At 39.0% G+C, this 19,730-nt stretch overlaps 1 protein-coding gene across 5 annotated transcripts in view; it reads right to left on the minus strand.

The window, feature by feature from the left end:
• LOC138835948 (SANT and BTB domain regulator of class switch recombination) overlaps positions 1 to 19,730 on the minus strand; it is a 62,531-nt gene that overhangs the window by 24,905 nt on the left and 17,896 nt on the right. For all 5 annotated transcript variants that reach the window (XM_070034526.1, XM_070034523.1, XM_070034525.1 and 2 more), the window contains 5 exons: positions 16,690 to 16,776; positions 16,480 to 16,590; positions 10,379 to 10,502; positions 6,058 to 6,210; positions 231 to 376 (listed from right to left, as the gene is read on the minus strand). In XM_070034526.1, the coding sequence (XP_069890627.1) occupies positions 231 to 376; positions 6,058 to 6,210; positions 10,379 to 10,502; positions 16,480 to 16,590; positions 16,690 to 16,776 (621 nt within the window). The remainder of the gene's footprint in view (positions 1 to 230; positions 377 to 6,057; positions 6,211 to 10,378; positions 10,503 to 16,479; positions 16,591 to 16,689; positions 16,777 to 19,730) is intronic.

Consider the following 19,730-nt stretch of genomic DNA (forward strand, 5'->3'; position numbering starts at 1 on the left):
TATCATTTGAGTCAAGTACCCAATCCTTCCAAGATTTTTATGTTTTAACTGTCAAACAAATATCTGTTTGCTTTTACTGTAAACTAACATAATTTTGGTTGAGCTTTTTGAAATAATGAAATATATCTGAGGATGATGTTACTGATTGGAAAGTACTAGGGAGATAGCATTCTGAAATAGAAACTTCTCAATAAACCTTCAAAATGGTGTGGGTCATTTTTTTTCCTCACCTAACCGCATCTTTAAAAAAGGGCACAACAATAACATCTTTGTGTTCGTATAGATCATCCAGGATTTTACTAGTTGGACAAGACATCAAATCCCCACCTTCAGCTTGATCACGAAGAGCAATCGTGTGGTCCCTCACTTTACAGCCCTGCCACATAAGAGACATTAAATTGAAAGTTGGTTCAGTATAGAACTACTCTTTTATTTATTTTATTTCTTTATTTCTGATGGTGGGGCTTGAACTTAGGGCCTGGGCACTGCCCTGATCTTTTTCCCTCAAGGCTAGCACTCTACCACTTGACTACTTCTGGCTTTTTTTTTTTTTTTTTTTTTTTTTTTTTTTTTTTTTTTTTTGGTAGTTAATTGGGAATAAGAGTCTCATAGACTTTCTTGTCTAGACTGGCTTTGAATTGCCATCCTCAGATTTAGCAGCCTCCTGAGTACCTAGAATTAAAGGCATGAGCCACCAGTGCCCAGCTAGAAATACTCTTTCAAAGATGTCTGTGAGCTGAGCACAGGAGTAGGGGATGGGGGGGGGGTGTCAAACCTATTATCCTAGCTACTCAGTAGATTTAAGGACAGAAGGTCAAATCCAACCTTGGCAGTAAAGTCCATGAGATTTTTTTTTTTGGGGGGGTCCGGTCATGGGGCCTGAACTCTGGGTCTGGGCGCTGTCCCTCAGCTCTTCAGCTCAAGGCTAGCACACTACCACTTGAGCCATAGCGCCACTTCCGGCTTTTTTTTCCTGCTTATGTGGTGCTGAGGAATTGAATTCAGGGCCTCATGCATGCAAGGCAAGTGCTCTACCACTGAGCCACCTTCCCAGCCCTCATGAAGTCCATGAGATTTATCTCCAATTAACCACTAAAAAGCTAGAAGTAGAATTATAGCTCTAATGGTAGAGTGCTAGCCTTGAGTAACAAAAGCTCAGGGACAAGCAAAGCTCTGAAACAAGCCCCAGGACCAGCACACCCCCAACTCAAAAAAAATTGCGGAGCCTGGTGCTGGTGGCTCACACCTGTAATCATAGCTCCTCAGGAAGCTGAGATCTGAGGATCGCGGTTCAAAGCCAGCCTGGGCAGGAAACTGTGAGACTCTTATCTCCAATAAACCACTAGAAAACCGGAAGCGGTGTTGTGGCTCAAATGGTAGAGTGCTCAGCTGAGGGACAGCACCCAAGTCCAGAGTTCAAGTCCCACGACACACACACACACACACACACACACACACACACATTGCCAACTCTTTTAGGGTCAACCATCTACTCAATAAAACAAAAAAAAACCCAACTATATTAGATAGAAAACACTGATCATTTCTATATCTTTCTGCTGTACTGTACCACTTGAGCTACAGCTCCACTTCTGGCTTTTTGGTGGTTAACAGAAAATGAGAATCTTGTGAACTTTCCTGCTCCAGCTGGCTTCAAACTGCAATCCTCAATGTCATCCTGAGTAGCTAGGATTACAGGCATAAACCCCCAGTACCTAGCTGAAAATTATATATTTCTTTTAACAAATATAAAAACAGGTAGCAGTTGGGTACAGGTGGCTCACAGCTGTAATTCTGAGTAAGAGGCTGAGATCTAAGGACTGAGGTTCAAAGCCAGCTGGGTCAGACAAACTGAGAGACTCTTACCTCCAGTTAACCAGCAAAGCTAAACCAATTAAAAAAGTACCACAACAAAAACAGAAAACAGTAGGAGTGGGAGGATTGGGGGAGAGGAGTTAAGCTCTCTTTCCATACCAAACTTCATTTTTAATGTTAAAGTGGAGTTGGGGCCCTGGTGGCTCACTCCTGTAATTCTAGCTATTCAGACAGTTGGGATCTGAGGATCCAATCTGAAGCCAATCAGACTTATCTCCAATTATCCACCAGGAAACTGGACATGGTGTTGTGGCCCAAGCCCTGAATTCAAGCCCCATGGCTGGAAAAAAAAAAGAACAAAAAAGAGCAGGGTACATAGGAGAGGCTATCTGAATCTGTCCTCTCCTTTGAAGTAGTAAATGTACAAATTCTTATGAATTAGTAGAGGTGGAAAGAGAGGCATATCTGGTAAAAAGCAATTCTGAGGATTACTTGGGTTTTTGGTAGACCTTACTCATCTTAAAATCATTGTCTAAGGATTAGGAGTTGCTATACTGAAGAGACCACATGCACTTGTCTAGTACAGATAAGAACTGTCATTTTGAGTCTTTTATTCATTTCCTCCATGGGGAACAGATATTATTAATCTCATCCTTTCCTACTTTAACCCAGTTATAATAAAATTCATCCTTGCTAAAACTTAAAAATAATTACTGTTTTATTTTTATTTTACTTTTCTTCTTTATTTTTCAAATTATATTTGACTACTTTTTTGTTGTTGTTGGTCATGGGGCTTGAACTCTGGGCCTGGCCACTGTCTGAGCTCTTCAGCTCAAGGTGAGAGCTCTACAACTTAAGCCATAGCACTGCTTCTGACTTTCTGGTGGTTAATTGGAGAAAAGAGTCTCAAGGACTTTCCTGCCCAGGCTGGCTTTGAACTGTGATCCTCAGATCTCAGCCTCCTGAGTAGCTAGGATTACAGGTGTAAGCCACCAGCACCTGGCTTGACTCCTTTTTTTTGGGTGTGTGTGTGGGGAGGAGGGATACAGAAAAGAGATTAAAACATAGATTAGGGGCTGGGAAGGTGGCTCAGAGGTAGAACGCTTGCCTTGCATGCCTGAGGCCCTAGGTTCCATTCCTCAGTACCACATAAACAAAAAGAAAAAAACCGGAAGTGGTGCTGTGGCTCAAGTGGTAGAGCGCTAGCCTTGAGCTGAAGAGCTGAGGGACAGATAGTGCCCAGGCCCAGAGTTCAGGCCCCACGACCGGACCCCCCCCAAAAAAATAAATAAAACATAGATTATCTAGCCATATTAAGAAATAGAACATATAGAAGGGCGCTGCTGGCTTATGCCTGTAATCTTAGCTATACTCAGGAGGCTGAGGTCTAGTGATAACAGTTCAAGATGATCTGGACAGAAGAGTTTTGAGACTCTTATCTCCAGAATAATTATCTCCAGAATAATTCACAAAAAGCAGGGCTAGAGGAATGGCTCAACTGGTAGAGTGCCAGCAAGAGCAAGTGAAAGGCCTTGAGTTCCAGTGCCCATAATTGGTGGTAGTGGGGACCAAAAGTTCAAACACTAATACTGGAAGAAAAAAAAAAAAGCTGAACAGGCTGGGAATGTGGCTTAGTGGTAGAGCACTTGCCTAGCATGCATGAAGCTCCGGGTTCAATTCCTCAGTACCACATAAACAGGAGAAGCCTGAAGTGGTGCTTTGGCTCAAGTGGTAGAGGGCTAGCTAGCCTTTAGCAAAAGAAGCTCAGAGACAGTGCCCAGGCCCTGAGTTCAAGCTCCACGACTGGCCAAAAATAAAAAAAAAAAAGAAAGAAAAAGAAAATAAGAGCTGAACCTAAATAATTACCTCCCCTTTCCCAAAAGATAACTCCTATCTTTTCTGGTACCTGGTCTTGAACTCAAGGCATCGTGCTCTGGCTTGGTGCTTTACTGCTGAGCCAGACTGTTACCTCAGTTTTTCTGCTGGATAATTGGAAATGGAGTTTTCTGCCCAGGTTAGCTTCATACCATGGTATTTTCCAGGTCTCAACTTCCTGAGTAGCCAGAATTATAGGCATGAGCCACAGACACCTGGCTTCTTTATCCTAATTCTATACAAACTACTCCCTTTTCTCATCCTTTTGCCACTTATGGATGTATCCTTAAAAACTATAGTTGTTTGGGCTGGGAAGGTGGCTCAGTGGTAGAATGCTTGCCTTGCATGCATGAGGCCTTGGGTTCGATTCCTTAGCACCACATAAGCAGAAAAAGCTGGAAGTGGTGCTGTGGCACAAGTGGTAGAGCACTAGCCTTGAGCTGAAGAGCTGAGGGACAGTGCCCAGGCCCAGAGTTCAGGCACCATGACTGGCAAAACAAAACAAAACAAACAAACAAAAAGTATAGTTGTTTTACCTCACTGGTTTTGTCTGACATCGTGCTCTTATAATGGAGTAATGTTTAGTGCACAAAATCATAAAATTTTCCTTAATATATAGTGTTCTGTTGTATTAATATGTATCATTTGTTTAATTCTTCTGTAGCTGATGGATAGACTATTTTTATTTATTTTTATTTTTTATTTTTTTGGGTTCCAGTTGTGGGGCCTGAACTCTGGGCCTGGGCGCTGTCCCTCAGCTCTTTAGCTCAAGGCTAGCACTCTACCACTTGAGCCACAGCACCACTTCTGGCTTTTTTCTTTTTGCTTATGTGGTGCTGAGGAATCGAACCCAGGGCCTCATGCATGCAAGGCAAGCACTCTACCACTGAGCCACCTTCCCAGCCCCAGAATTGTGGCAATTAACAAATATTGTTACATTCTTTTACATTTCCCTGTTGCTCTTCCCTCTTACCTCCAGCAGCATCTGAGAATTATCATTACTCTACATCCACCCTAAAAGCTAATAAGATATTTTGATTGTAGTCATATTGGTGAATATAGATCTTCTTGTAATTTTTAAATTTCATTTTCCCTAGTTATTAGTCTTTTTTTAAATGTTTATTTGTAGGAACTGTGTCCACATAGGTTGCTTGTGGAGGATTTATTATCTTTATAATACTGAGTCTTAGAATTTTAATTGTAATATTTTATATTGTACTTCTGTATAAAGTTTGCTAGATTCATAGATACTTCTCAACCCATATTCACGAAGTATGCAGCTCATCTTCGGTACTTCATAAATACTTTTTGTATGATGTCAATGATGAGCTTTAGATTCCTTTCATCCATTTATGAAATTTAATTATATAACATTTTCAAACACTTAAGTAATCAAGGAATCTAACTGATAGCAGTACTCACATACTGTATGCAAGGATGTTCATAGAACATTGTAATACAACAACCTAAACGTTCATCAACAGGAGAAATGGTGAAATAATTGTGATATATGTACAACTTGGACTTTTAATCAGCAATTAGATAAAATGGTACAGACAGATAACTAGGAATGTTTTTGTGTGAAAAACACAAATTATAGAACATCAGATTAATATAATCCAGTAAACAACAAAAACACCCTATAGATAGTTTGTGTCTAAAATCTATTTATTAAAATGTTTGAAAGGAAACTGTTACTTCTAGTTGTGTAAGGAGATGGAGATTAGGGAATGATACAGAGGGATTTCAATTTCTTCTATATGATTTGATTTGATTGATTATGCCAGTCCTGGGGCTTAAACTCAGGGCGTGGACCCTGTTCCTCAGCTTTTTCACTCAAGGCTAGTGCTCTACCATTTGAGCTACTGCTTCACTTCTAGCTTTTTGGTGGTTAATTGAACACAAGAGTCTCATTGGACTTTCCTGCCTGGACTGGCTTTAAACTGGGATTCTCAGATTTCAGCCGTCTAAGTAGTCAGGACCTGGGTTATTTTATTTTTTGCTGTATTGTTTTAAGTCTTTGTTTTCTGTTTAAAATCTTTTCTACTTGAATACATTACTTTGTACTTTAAAAACTATTAAAAACTAATTCTAGGTGGCAGTGGCTCATGCTTGTAATCCTAGCTACTCAGGAACCTAAGACTAGGAGGATAGCAGTTTGAAGCCACCCAGGAAGGAAAGTCTGAGAGATTCCATTTCTAATTAACCAGCAAAAAACTGGATTAGAAGCATGGCTCAAAGTGTCAGCTGTAAGCAAGAAAGCCAAGGCAGAGTGTGAAGCCCAGAGTTTAAGTCCTGGCACTGTATATGATTTACATTAAAGTTAGGGAGTGCTGTAACTAAAACAGAGACATATCTAAAATTTACCTTTGTGAGCTGAGTGGGATCAAATCGAAGAACCTTTTGGTTACAACAGGGATAAAATCCAGTACCAACAGTGCTTGGTGAGCTTGCTGTGGTAGGATAAATCACCATTTCAGAGTGATATTGACAATGTGAATATTCAATGCAGAGGAAAGCCTGAAAATACATAACATCAATGATTATACAACAAAATTATCCATTTCAAAAGTACCATAAAAAAGACTACATATTGTATGTCTTGTTTATATAAAATGTACAGAAATAAGTTATGGTATTGAGGTGGACGTAGTGAAAGAAACTGAGCACAAAAATCTTTCTTGGGTGATTGCTATTTTCTAAAATCAGACGATGGTAATTGTTCCCAACTATAGAAGTTAAACAAAAACCACTGAATTGTAAATTTATAGCAAATGAATTTTATTACATGAATTATACCTCAATAAAAGGCAAAGCAGGGAGCAGTGGCTCAAACCTGTAATCCAAACTACTTGGGAGACAGAAATTGGGGAAATGAAGCCAGGCACAGGTTGCTGTAATCCTAGCCACTCAGGAGGCTGAGATCTGAGGATCACAGTTCAAAGCCAGCCCAGGCAGGAAAGTCTGTGAGACTCTTATCTCCAGTTAAAGCAGCCCAGGCAGGAAAGTCTGTGAGACTCTTATCTCCAATTAACTACCAGAAAACTGAAAGTGGTACCGTGGCTTAAGTGGTAGCGCACTCGCCTTGAGCTGAAAAGCTCAGGGACAACACTCAGGCCCAGAGTTCAAGCCCCACAACTGACTAAATAAATAAGTAAATAAATAAATAAAGGAAATGCAGTTTGAGGTCAACCAAGGCAAAAAGTTTGTGAGATTCTATCTCAACCAATTTCTGGGTATGGTGGTATGAGACATATACCTGTTATTCCAGCAATGGGGGTGGGGGTGGGGAGCACAAATAGAAGGATCAAAGGCCATTGTAGGCATAAACTGAGATGCTGTCTCAAGAAAACAAAAACAAATAAACACAACAAAAAGGGCTTCTTGAGTGGCTTAAACTGGTAGAGCATCTGCCTAGCAAGTGTGAATACATTCTACCACCATGAAGAAAATAAAGAAAAAGGCAAAACAAACTACTAAATTCAGATGAATAAAACATATTGATAGGGCTGGGAAAGTGGCTTCGTGGTAGAGTGCTTGTGTAGCACTCATGAAGCCCTGAGTTCGATTCCTCAGTACCAAATAAATAGAAAAGGCCTGAAGAGGCACTGTGGCCCAAGTGGTAGAGTGCTAGTCTTGAACAAAAGAAACTCAGGGACAGTGCCCAGGACTTGAGTTCAAGCCCTAGGACTGGTTAAAAAAAAACAAAAAACATTTTGATAGGCATCCAATTGTATTTTTATTCTTTTTAATATTGTGGAAAGTTTATTTGCTTTCACTCCTTTTGTCTTCTATCATGACACACTGACAGTAGTTTTTGTTTCTGATCAGAGAGAAGACATTTTGGAATAGACAGTCTGATTCTACTATTTTATAAAGAAAAAAGATTAAGTCTTGGGCTGGGAAGTTAGCTCAGTGATAAGAGTGCTTGCCTCACATGTATGAGGCCCTGGATTCAATTTCTCAGCATCACATAAGAAGAAAAAGCCGGAAGTGGTGATGTGGCTAAAGTGGTAGAGCACTAGCCTTGAGCTGAAGAGCTGAGGGACAGTGCCCAGGCCCAGAGTTCAGCCCCCCCCCTTTTCTTTGTTGGTCATGAGGCTCGAACTCTGGGCCTGGGCACTGTCCCTCAGCTCTTCAGCTCAAGGCTAGCGCTCTACCACTTGAGTCACAGCACCACTTCTGGCTTTTTCTGCTTATGTGGTGCTGAGGAATTGAACCCAGGGCCTCATGCATGCAAAGGCAGCACTCTTCCACTGAGCCACCTTCCCAGCCCACCCCCCCCCTACTTTTTTTTCAGTTGAACTCAGGGCCTGGGCACTGTCCCTGAGATTCTTTGTATTCAAGGCTAATGCCCTACCACTTGAGCCACAGTGCCACTCCCAAGATTAAGTCTTAAAAACAAAATCCAAGTGCAAAATTTTCAGTAGTCTTCCTGTCTCCAGTGTACCACAGAAAAATATTCACAGCTGTTAAGAAGCCAGTAACTCCAAAGTTTTTCCCCTAAGTTGTCTGTATTTACTAATAAGGATGCAGTATATTTCTGAAAGTATACCACATTCCTATAAAATAAGAGAGCGAAAAGGAATAATGGTCAATGTCTTTCAGAGTCTCAAGCTTTATATAACCATTGGCTGGTTATATATTCAATCCATTGGGCAGTTGATTTCCCACCATTTCCTAAATTCTAAAGTTCAACTCCTAATCAAAAAAAGCTACCTCTGTGTTTTCCCCTTCTTTTCTGAAAATTCAACAGAGGCATTCAATTTTATAACTAGAAAAATCATCTAAAAATTTTACAGTGAAAGCTATACACTGGTGGTTTATATCTGTAATCTTACTACTTTGGAGGTCAAGATCTGAGAATCCCAGTTTTGAAGTGAACTCCCAGCAGAAACTCTGAAAGACTTATCTCCAATTCACAAGCAGAAAGCCAGAGCGAAAGTGGGACTCAAGCGGTAGAGTGCATCTTGAGCAAAAAAGCCAACAGAGCATGAGGCCCTGAATTCAAGCCTAGTACCAGCACACACACACACACACGCACACACACACACACACACACACACACACACACACACACACACACTTTCCATTGAAATATGAAATAAAATTTTGTCTCACTTGATTGTTCCATGATGTTTTAAGGTAAATAGCTTCCTTATTAATGGAAACTATGGCTTAACTTTAAGTCACAGAGAATAAAACTTACCATGTCTTAATTATAAAAAAAATTACAAAAAATTTAATAGGTTCCAAATATGTATATAAATTCATAAGGAACTTGAAGACAAAAAACAATTAGATTAACAACAAGCCTGACGATATCAAGTATCAGTAAGATATGGAGTAGTTAGAACTCTTTTTTTGTTTTGTCAATCATGAGGCTTGAACTCAGGGCCTCAGGACTGTCCCTCAGCTCTTTTGTTTAAGCCTAGCACTCTACTACTTTGTGAGCCACAGCTCCACTTTAGGTTTCTTGTGGTTAATTGGAGATAAGAGTCTCATAGACTTTCCTGATTGGGCTGGCTTTGAACTGTGATCCTCAGATCTTAGCCCCCTGAGTAGCTAGAATTATATGTGGGAGCCACCAGTGGCTGGCTTGAATTCTCTCATTTAGTTTTATGAATGTAAAGGCTTAGGAACTTTGGAAAACTGCTAGGCATGGTAAATGATAAACTTACATTTAATATTATTAGCTCACTCTGTACAGTATTTTCACAATAAAAACATTTAAAAAATGAAAAAAAAATATTATTAGCTCAGTAATCCTACTTCTATGTAATTATCCCAGGAAAAATTTTAAAAAATTATGTGTAATACTGTTTTGTAGAATGGGAACTTATTTGTACAACTACTTAAAGATAATAATACAAATGTTAATAAAAATTATATGTAGAAAATTCTAGATTTATTTAATTTTTTATTAGGAATAACTGTGACTCTATAAAAAGCTACAGGTCTCTTCAAATCACAAGATTCCTTGTACTTTTATTATTATCAACTTCATTTATAAATATTAAATGAACATGGGAAATAGCTCAGTGGTAGAGCCAAAAAGGTAACCAATTACCAACCTTATTTGCAAAGGTGCTTCTGAATTGCTGTTGAAATTGTATAGGACAGTGAGAAAATGGCTGGAAATAAAGGCTTTGGGATTCTGTATTTTACTTTCATTGAAAGATTGATTTGATCATTTAAAATCAGTTTTTTTCTTCTAAAAAGCCAGCAAGAATTGTTCAACAATGTGAATAAGAAGTGTAAGAAGCATGGCAAGAGAAATGAAGTAGGATGTGAGCAATGTTTAATAGCTCCACTGCTTTTACTGCTAGTTTCTTTCACAGATGTTAGATACTATCTAAACACAATCCAATAATATTAACTGAAAACAGAATACACAAAGAGACACTATATTTACTTATTTTTTGTGTGCTGGTACTGGGGCTTGAATTCAGGGCCTCAAGCTCTCATTTACCTTCTTTTGCTCAAGGCTGATGCTCTATCACTTGAGCCACAGCTCTACCTCTGACTTTTTGGTGATTAATTGGAGATGAGTCTCATGAGCTTTCCTGTCCAGGCTGGCTTCAAACCTCAGTTCTGAGTAGCTAGGATTATAGGTGTGAGCAACTGGTACCCAGCTTGAATCTTACTCTTAATGTTTACAGCATAAAATATTGAAATATAACCTCACCTGACAACATCTCGAGCAGGTTAGCCAGTTGATCGTTCCCCATAAGCGCCAATAGACATCTCTCCAAGATTTTAATTCTTCAAAAAGACTATTCAAATATTCATGAACATCCCAAGTTTTATCTCTGAGGAAAGAGACTCAAATTATTTTACAAGAAAGCATTGTTTCAAACAAATGTTTTTTAACTTTATGGCTTATTTCTAAGAATATTCTTCAGATGACTTTATGGTTTATTTCTAAGAATATTCTTCAGATGATGGATTTGAATGGGCCACTCCAAAGGAAAATGTATTTTATAGACAACAGAAGATAGCATGAAAGACAAAAAAAATTATTTTGCTAGGTTAACATATTATTAATTGAACCTAGTTCAAACAAGCCAATAGTTGGAACTTAAGGTATCTGTTGTTAAGTGGAACATCATTTTAATTACATTCAAGATATGATGTTAATTACCTGTGATTTGATTTGAACATTTCATGAATATGTTGGTTCCTTACATTCTTTTCAAATAGCATTTTCTAGTGATTAGAAAATATATAAACATAAAGGCTTAGTAATATATTTTAAAATTAAGCATAACAAAGGCTTTCTTTTTTCTTTTTTTTGGGGTCGGTCATGGGGCTTGAACTCTGGGCTTGGGTGCTGTCCCTCAGCTCAAGGCTGAGCACTCTACCGCTTGAGCCACAGCGCCACTTCCGGCTTTTTTCTTTTTGCTTATGTGGTGCTGAGGAATCGAACCCAGGGCTTCAGGCATGCAAGGCAACTCTACCACTGAGTCACCTTCACAGTCCCACCACTTCCGGTTTTTGAGTGGTTTATTGGAGATAAGAGTCTCACTGACTTTCCTGCCCCGGCTGGCTTTGAACCAAGATCCTCAGATCTCAGCCTCCTGAGTAGCTAGGATTACAGGCGTGAGTCACCAGCACCTGGCTAACAGAGGCTTAAAACTACATTTGTTGTTGTTGTTATTATTATTATTTTGTTTTTGTGGTACTGAGGAATCAAACCCAGGGCTTATGTATGCTAGTCAAGCACTCTACCATAAGCCATGTACCCAACCTGTTTTTAATTTTGTTTTTTGTTTTGCAGATCCTGGGTCTTGAAGTCAGGGCTGGGTTCTGTACTTGAGCCTCTCTGTGCTCAAGGCCACAGAGCCACCTCCGGCCTTTGCTGTTTACGTGGTACTGAGGAATTGAACACAAGGCTTCATGCATGCTAGGCAAGCACTCTACCACTAAGCCTCATTCCCAGCCTGGTTTGTTTTTTTTTTGGTCTGTTGTGGGGTTTGAACTCTAGGCCTGGGCGTTGTCACTCAGCTCTTCAGCTCAAGGCAAGCACTCTACTTACTTGAGCCATAGCGCCACTTGCAGTTTTCTGGTGGTTTACTGGAGATAAGAGTCTCATATACTTTTCTGCCTGGGATGACTTTGAACCATGATCCTCAGATCTCAGCCTCCTGAGTAACTAGGAATACAGGCATGAGCCACCAATGCTTGGCTACCATTTTTAGTTTTTTTTTTTTTTTGTCAGTTGTGGGGCCTGAACTCTGGGCCTGGGCGCTGTCCCTCAGCTCTTCAGCTCAAGGCTAGAGCTCACTACTTGAGCCACAGCTCCACTACTGGCTTTTTCTGCTTATGTGGTGCTGAGGAATCGAACCCAGGGCCTCATGCATGCAAGGCAAGCACTCTACCACTGAGCCACCTTCCCAGCCCCCATTTTTAGTTTTTTTGAGACAAGGTCTCACTATATAGTGCTAGTTAGCCTTGAACTTGAGATATAACTGCCTCAGCCTCCCGAGTGCTGTTATTATAGGCATATGCCAACACATATAGATTCTTTTTAATTCTCTCTAATCTTTCCTTACTTTTTCCATTTAGTTCAAGTAAAGTACCATCATCTTATTACAAATTATAGATACATTGGTCTTAAAATTCCTTAAAGACATATATATGTGTTATATTTGTGTGTGTGTGTGTGTGTGTGTGTGTGTGTGTGTGTGTGTGTGTGTGTGTGTGTGTATAAGCTGATAACTTGTAGAAAAATATTTAGGGGCTGGCTTAGTTGTAGACTGCTTGCCTAGCATGCATGAAGCCCTGGGTTTGATTCCTCAGTACCATATAAACAGGGAAAGCTGGAAGTGGTGCTGTGGCTCATGGAAGAGCGCTAGACTTGAGCACAGAGAGGCTCAGGGAGAGTGCCCAGGCCCTGAGTTCAAGCTCCAGGACTGCCAAAAAAAAATTAGAATAAAACAACCAAACTGGGCATTGAAGTTAATATCAATTACTTATAATTATACTTTTTGGGGCTGGGAAGGTGGTTCAGTGGTAGAGCGCTTGCCTTTCATGCATGAGGCCCTGGGTTTGATTCCCCAGCACCACATAAGCAAAAAGAAAAAAAGCCAGAAGTGGCGCTGTGGCTCAAGTGGTAGAGCGCTAGCCTTGAGCTGAAGAGCTGAGGGACAGCGCCCAGGCCCAGAGTTCAGGCCCCATGACCGGACCCCCCCCCGCAAAAAAAAATTATAATTATACTTTTCATACTGTTATTAATAGCTATTGCTATCAGAATGGAAATAATTTTTAAAGGCAAAATAAATCTCAATACAAGAAACTTGTAGGATTTCAGATGCTTCTAATAACTAATGAAGAGTTCCTGACTATATTTCTGACTGAAATTCTACACCGAGAGAAAATGAAATATTTTAAATTGTCCATGGGAACTAAGGTTAAATATTGCCTTATATTTCTATTTTAGTGTTTAAAATATAAAATGTTGTTTAGATTTTTTTTTTGTCAGTCGTGGGGCCTGAGCTCTGGGCTTGGGCTCTGTCTCTCAGCTCTTCAGCTCAAGGATAGTTTTACCACTTGAGCCACAGCACCACTTCCGTTTTTGTTTTTGTTTTTTCTACTTATGTGGTGCTGATGAATTGAACCCAGTGTCTCATGTATGGGAGGCAAGCACTCTACCATTGAGCCACCTTTCCAGCCCCATAGATTTTTTTCAATAAACAGGATATGTTAAATGTTTAAAATCTTTTTGTATGTGCCAGTACACGAGCTTGAACTTGAGGCCCGTGTGCTGTCCCTGAACTCTTTTGTTCAAGGCTAGAACTCTACCACTTGAACTACACTTCCACTTCCAGCTTTTTGTGGCTAATTGGAGGTAAGAATCTCATGGACTTTTCTGCTTGGGCTGACTTTGAACTGTGATATTCAGATCTCAGCCTCCTGAGTAGCTAGGATTACAGCTTGAGCCACCAGTTCCTGGCTAATTAAAACATTTTTTAACACAGAAAATGCACATACAGTGGGCATTGGTGGCTCACATCTGTAATCTTAGCTAATCAGGAGCCTGAGCTCTGAGGATCAGGTTTTGAGGCCAGCTCCGGCAGGAAAGTCCATGGGACTCTTATCTCCAATTAATCACAAAAAGTTGAAAGTAGAGGTTTGTTCAAGAGGTAGAACACCAGCTTTGAGGGACAGTGCCCAGGCTCTGAGTTCAAGTCCCAGTCCTAGTGTGTACATGAATAAATATGAACACACACACACACACACACACACACACACACACACACACACACACACACACACAAAGAGAACACAAATAGAAAATTAAAGCCATCCATAATACTATCACTCAAAGATAAAAAAAATCATAGTTGTAACTTTTGTAAACACATTTCCAGGTTCATTTTATGTCTAATTTTCTCAATTTAAAAATTATTAGCCAGGCGCCAGTGGCTCACACCTGTAATCCTAGCTACTCAGGAGGCTGAGATCTGAGGATCAGGGTTCAAAGCCAGCCTGGGCAGGAAAATCTGTGAGACACTCATCTCCAATAAACCACTAGAAAACCAGAAGTGGTGCTGTGACTGAAGCAGTAGAGTGCTTGCCTTGAGCTGAAGAACGCAGGGACAACGCCCAAGCCCTGAGTTCAATCCCCAAGACAGACAATGAATAAGTAAATAAATAAGTAAATAAATAAATAACTTTCTAACTACTGCAACAGAGAGAAACATCAGAACTTACAGATAGAGGTATTTGAATAGCGTCCAAGAGGCACAAAAGATACGAGAGAGACTTGAAAAGTGGGACTACATCAAAATAAAAAATTTCTGCACAGCTAAGGATATAGTTACTAAACGAGGAAGACAGCCAACGAATTGGGGAAAGATCTTTGCCAGCAATATATACATCAGACAAGGGCCTAATGTCCAATATATACAAGGAGTTCAAGAAACTAACCCCTCCCAAACCTAGTAAACTAATCACTAAGTGGGCAAGGGAGAAGGGAGCTAGGATAGACTTCTCAGAAGAAGAGGTAAGAATGGCAACAACAACAACAAAAAACAAACCAAAAAACACATGAGGAAATGCTCATCATCCTTAGCTATAAAAGAAATGCAAATCATGACAGCTCAGATTTCATCTTACCTCAGTAAGATTGGGCAACACTGTGAATTAGAACAACAAATGGTGGGGAAGTGGAGAAAAAGGAACCCTACTACACTAATGGTGGGAATGTAAACTAGTATACTCTGGACAGCAGTCTAGAGGTGCCTCAAAAAACTAAACACAGACCTTCCCTACGACCCAGCCATACCACTCCTGGGCACCTATCCTGAACATCAAGAGCCAGGAAATAGCTGGGTGCTGGTGGCTCACGCCTGTATTCCTAGCTACTCAGGAGGCTGAGATCTGAGGATTGTGGTTCAAAGCCAGCCTGGGCAGGAAAGTCCGTGAGACTCTTATCTCCAATTAACCACCAGAAAACTGAAAGTGGTGTTGTGGCTCAAAGTGGTAGAGTGCTATAGCCTTGAGCAAAAAAGCTCAGCACAGTACCTAGGCCCTGAGTTCAAGCCCCATAACTGGCAAAAAAAGAAAAATATGTGTGTGTGTGTGTGTGTGTGTGTGTGTGTGTTTCTGCTTTCCTAAGGCATTATGTCAAATTACTATACCACTCCTTCAACTTAGAATAGGAACTTGTATTGAACATAAATGGGAATGTGTTGCTAATCCAGTATGTATTAATGGAGTACTGACAATGTGCAAAGATTATGGAAATTTCAGTTTTATAAGTTTCCTTACTTAACCCAAACTCATCTGAAAGTAAATTTGATTCTTGTGTAAAATGCAATATAACATTTATATAAACAACTAAAATACATTAGTAAAAAGAAAGAATTTTGCTGGGCGCCAGTGGCTCACAAGTGTAATCCTAAGTACTCAGGAGGCTGAGATCTTGAGGATCACGGTTCAAAGCCAGCCCAGACAGAAAGATATGAAAGACTCATCTCCAATAAACCTCTAGAAAATTTGAAGTGGTGCTATGGCTCAAGAGGTAGAGCCCTCACCTTGAGATGAAGAATGCAAAAACAGTGCCCAAGCCCAGAGTTCAAGCCCAATGATGAACAAAAAAAAGAAGAATTTTAATGACATTGTCCAGAATTAGTAGACAAGAATTCAAATCATCTTGAAGTTTAAAACCATTATAAAATTCACCTAACAAAATGTAGCATTTGTTTTGAAAGAAAAGGTACTATCTTAGCCAGGTTCTTGTGGCTCATGCACTTAATCCTCACTACTCAGGAGGCTGAAACCTGGAGAATCACAGAAGCCGGCCAGGACAGAAGAGTCCATGAAACTGTATCTCTACTTAGTTAGCAAAATGTCAGACTGGAGTCATGACTCAAGTGGTAGAGTTCCAGTTATGAACAAAAATACCTGAGGGTTAGTGGCGCTGTAGCTCAAGTGGTAGAGCGCTCGCCTTGAGCTGAAGAGCTGAGGGACAGCGCCCAGGCCCAGAGTTCAAGCCCCACAACCGACAAAAAAAAAAAAAAAAAAGAAAAAAAAATACCTGAGGGCACTGGAGTTCAAGGCTGAGTACCAACACAAGCAGAAGAGCATGTATGGATGCTTATACATACATACACATACACACTCACACAGATGCTATCTTGCTCCAAATAAAGTACGTTATAGGTTGGCCATGGGAGCTTAAGGTAGGTAGATTTTGAACTCAAGGCAAGTCTGAGATACATAATGAGGTTCTGTCTCAAAAACAAACAAAAAGTAGTTTATGCTTGTATAAGTACATTATACCTTATATGAATATAGACAATATTTCCATGTCGATCCACATTGATTTTTCCAGGAACACAAGAAATTCTTCTTTCTGTTTCTTTTGTTAAAAGTTTCTTACACAAACAGCACCTATAATATGAAGACAATGCAAAATTATTCAAGGAACAAAATAATATAATAAATTGAAGAGTTTGCATGGTATAGCATACCAAAGGAAAAACACATTACCTATATAATGTTGCTGCATTACCCCGAGAGTCTGAGTTGAAGTATTCAGGATCAAACAATCTCTCAATCTTCTTACAAAAAAGTTTACTATCAACAACAAATGACCAACAAATTAGTTTCCTACATTTAGTTTATTAAAGTTATTTTACATTGATAAAAACAAACATTGACCTACATATGCATGTATATAATAAGAATAATAAGTACTTAAAGGAGGCTCTTCTTGGGAGTTTAATATATATATATTATATATACCAATAACTAGGTGTATATATATATTAATCTATATACCTAGTACATAGATTTATGTATATATAATACTTATGTAACATATGTATTATATATTATATCTTATATGATATATAACATATAAATATATATTAAATAAATATATATGTAGATATATTAAATATATACTAAGTATATATACTTATTTTTCTATGTAAATAAACTGACCAATGAAAACTCCTTGATTAAGAACATATGTTTACCAGGAAAGAAGGATGATGGATATCTACCTCTCCTTTAGTCTTTCTTACTGGAATATTCAAGATTAGAGGTTTAGAGAATTCTAACAAGTCTACTAATAATTAGGTATATAATCTTTTAGAAATTTGCTTTCTGTAAATCTTGTTTTCCCACCTATGAAATATAGCTAATAATTCCAAATTCATACAGTTTAGAAGGTTATATGGATGTCTGTAAATAGTGCTAGACTTAATATTAAGAATTAAATGTGATTATTTTTAAACAGAATATAACTGAACTTAAAGTATTCAAAATATGTCATTAGTCAGGTAGGCAGCAGTGACTCATACTTATAATCCCAGCTACTCAGGAGGCTGAGATCTGAGGATTATGGTTTGAAGCTAGCCGGTACAGGAAAGTCTGTGAGACTTATTTCCAATTAACCACCAGCAGGCTAGAAGTAGAGCTGTGGCTCAAGTGGTAGAGACCTAGCCTTGAGCACAAAAGCTCAGGGATAGCACCCAGGCCCTGAGCTCAAGCACCAGGACCAGCACAAAACAAAACAAAGCAAAACAAAACAAAACAAAAAAGAATGACATGAATTCCAATGTATGTTCTGCCTGTCTCCATTTTCCCTCAAAGGCCAAATCTAGATTTAGGACTCCATTTCTACTTTTAACTATTTAGCTCTTGGATAATTCTGTGTTGCCTTATCCTGGATAATCCTCTGCATTATCCATTTCTTCTTGAAAGATCATCCTGATCATAATACAGTATATACTGTCTTTAAATAGTATCTTCTCACCAGCCTATCCTTAATAAGTGCTGCTCAATGTTTTAGCAATCATTTAGAGTAAAGTATCTGGGAAAAATGTTTCTAAATCCAATTGGCCATATTTCTGTCACCATCTTATTTATGTGTGTGTGTGTATGTGTGTATGTGTGCTGGTTAGATAGAAAAGTTTCATGTACTTTCCTACTAGGGCTGGCTTTGAACCAGATCTTAACCTCCTAAGAAGCTAGGATTACAGGAGTGAACCACCAGCACCAGCCTCTGTCTTAACAGAGCAGCATTCCACATATTAGGTAACTTAATCCATTTCTCCTTTAGAACCTTTGTTTTTGAATTCCTTTCTTAGTCACTGGTTCCTTCTCTAGCTGGTTCTCTACTTGAACCTTAAGTTTAGGTAGCTTTCATTAATATTTTCTTCATAACAACTAGAAAATAAAATAAATAAGAATATAATTTCTGGGCTGGGAATGTGGCTTAAAGGTGGAGTGCATGTCTGGCATGCACAAAGCCCTGGGTTTGATACTTTAGTACATAAACAGTAAAAGTATATAAACAGAAAAAGGCTGGAAGTGGTACAGTGGCTCACGTGGTAGAGCATTAGCCTTGAGCAAAAGAAGCTCAGGAACAGTGCCCAGGCCCTAAGTTCAAGCCCTAGGACTGGTAAAAGAAAAGAAGATAAATATAATAGTACACATATATACATACAGACAAGATAGAAAGGTAGACAGACACACACACACATACACACACATTCACACAAGCAACTCTAGGAGTAAGTTTAGTTAAAAAGGGAAATTTCTCTTCACCCCAAACAGTAAGCTATTGCTAAAACAAAGATGACCCAAATAATTTAGCTCATGAACTGAATCATTATTTTTAAAAGGTTAAATATTTTAAAACTGATCGAAAGGTTTAATATTAACTCTAAGTACCAACAGGTTTATGTGATAATGAGAGAAAATAGACACAACCAGTATAAAATTTACATAGCAAGGTAAACAACCTATCATACTCAAACAGCTGTTTTGAAAAAAGGGGCAAAGTTGGAAAATTTGGATTACTAGACACAGGAAATTATTTAGGGTTACTGTAAGTAAGATTGGGTGCTACTGACTTAAGAATAGGCAAAACAACAACAACAAAAAAATGGGGGACTCAGAAATAGACCTCACACATAGAAACTTGAGTGTAGCAAAGGCAAATTTTATGGGGAAAACATAGTCTTTGGAAAAAAATGCATCTTTATTCCCTATTTCATATCACACAAAAAATGCATTTAGGGAGAAGAGAAAAACAGAGAAGGGTATGTTCAAGGAGGCAAATATTTCTAGAACAGGACCCTTAAAGTACTATATTCTCTTGCTAAGAATCTCATGTAGTTCCATTCAATCTCATCTACTCTCAAATTTTGATTTTAAGCCCTACTTTCTGACTTAAAATCCAGATTAAAATGCCAACTAGCTACCAACCAGCCCTTCTGGATGTCCAGAAGGTATATTATTATCCTCAACAAAACCCATATCTACCTCTTGATTTTCCTCATCCTAATCCTTTCTCCTATAATCTTTCTTTTTCTATCAATGGTACTACCTAGAATCCATTTAATTGCTCAAGTTAAAAATTTAATTGTCCTGAAATTCTATTTCCACATTATCCCATACCCTATCCAAATCCTTTCCTTTCTTACCAGACTACTACATTGGCCCTCTAAAAGGTCTTCTTGCATAGCAATCAGAATGATCTCTTGGAAACAAATCAGGTCATGTTGCTCCTTGCTTCC

Source organism: Dipodomys merriami, unplaced genomic scaffold, assembly GCF_024711535.1.
Source record: "Dipodomys merriami isolate MVZ:Mamm:240054 unplaced genomic scaffold, mDipMer1.0.p SCAF_242, whole genome shotgun sequence".
In the NCBI taxonomy this organism is placed as follows: Eukaryota; Metazoa; Chordata; class Mammalia; order Rodentia; family Heteromyidae; genus Dipodomys; species Dipodomys merriami.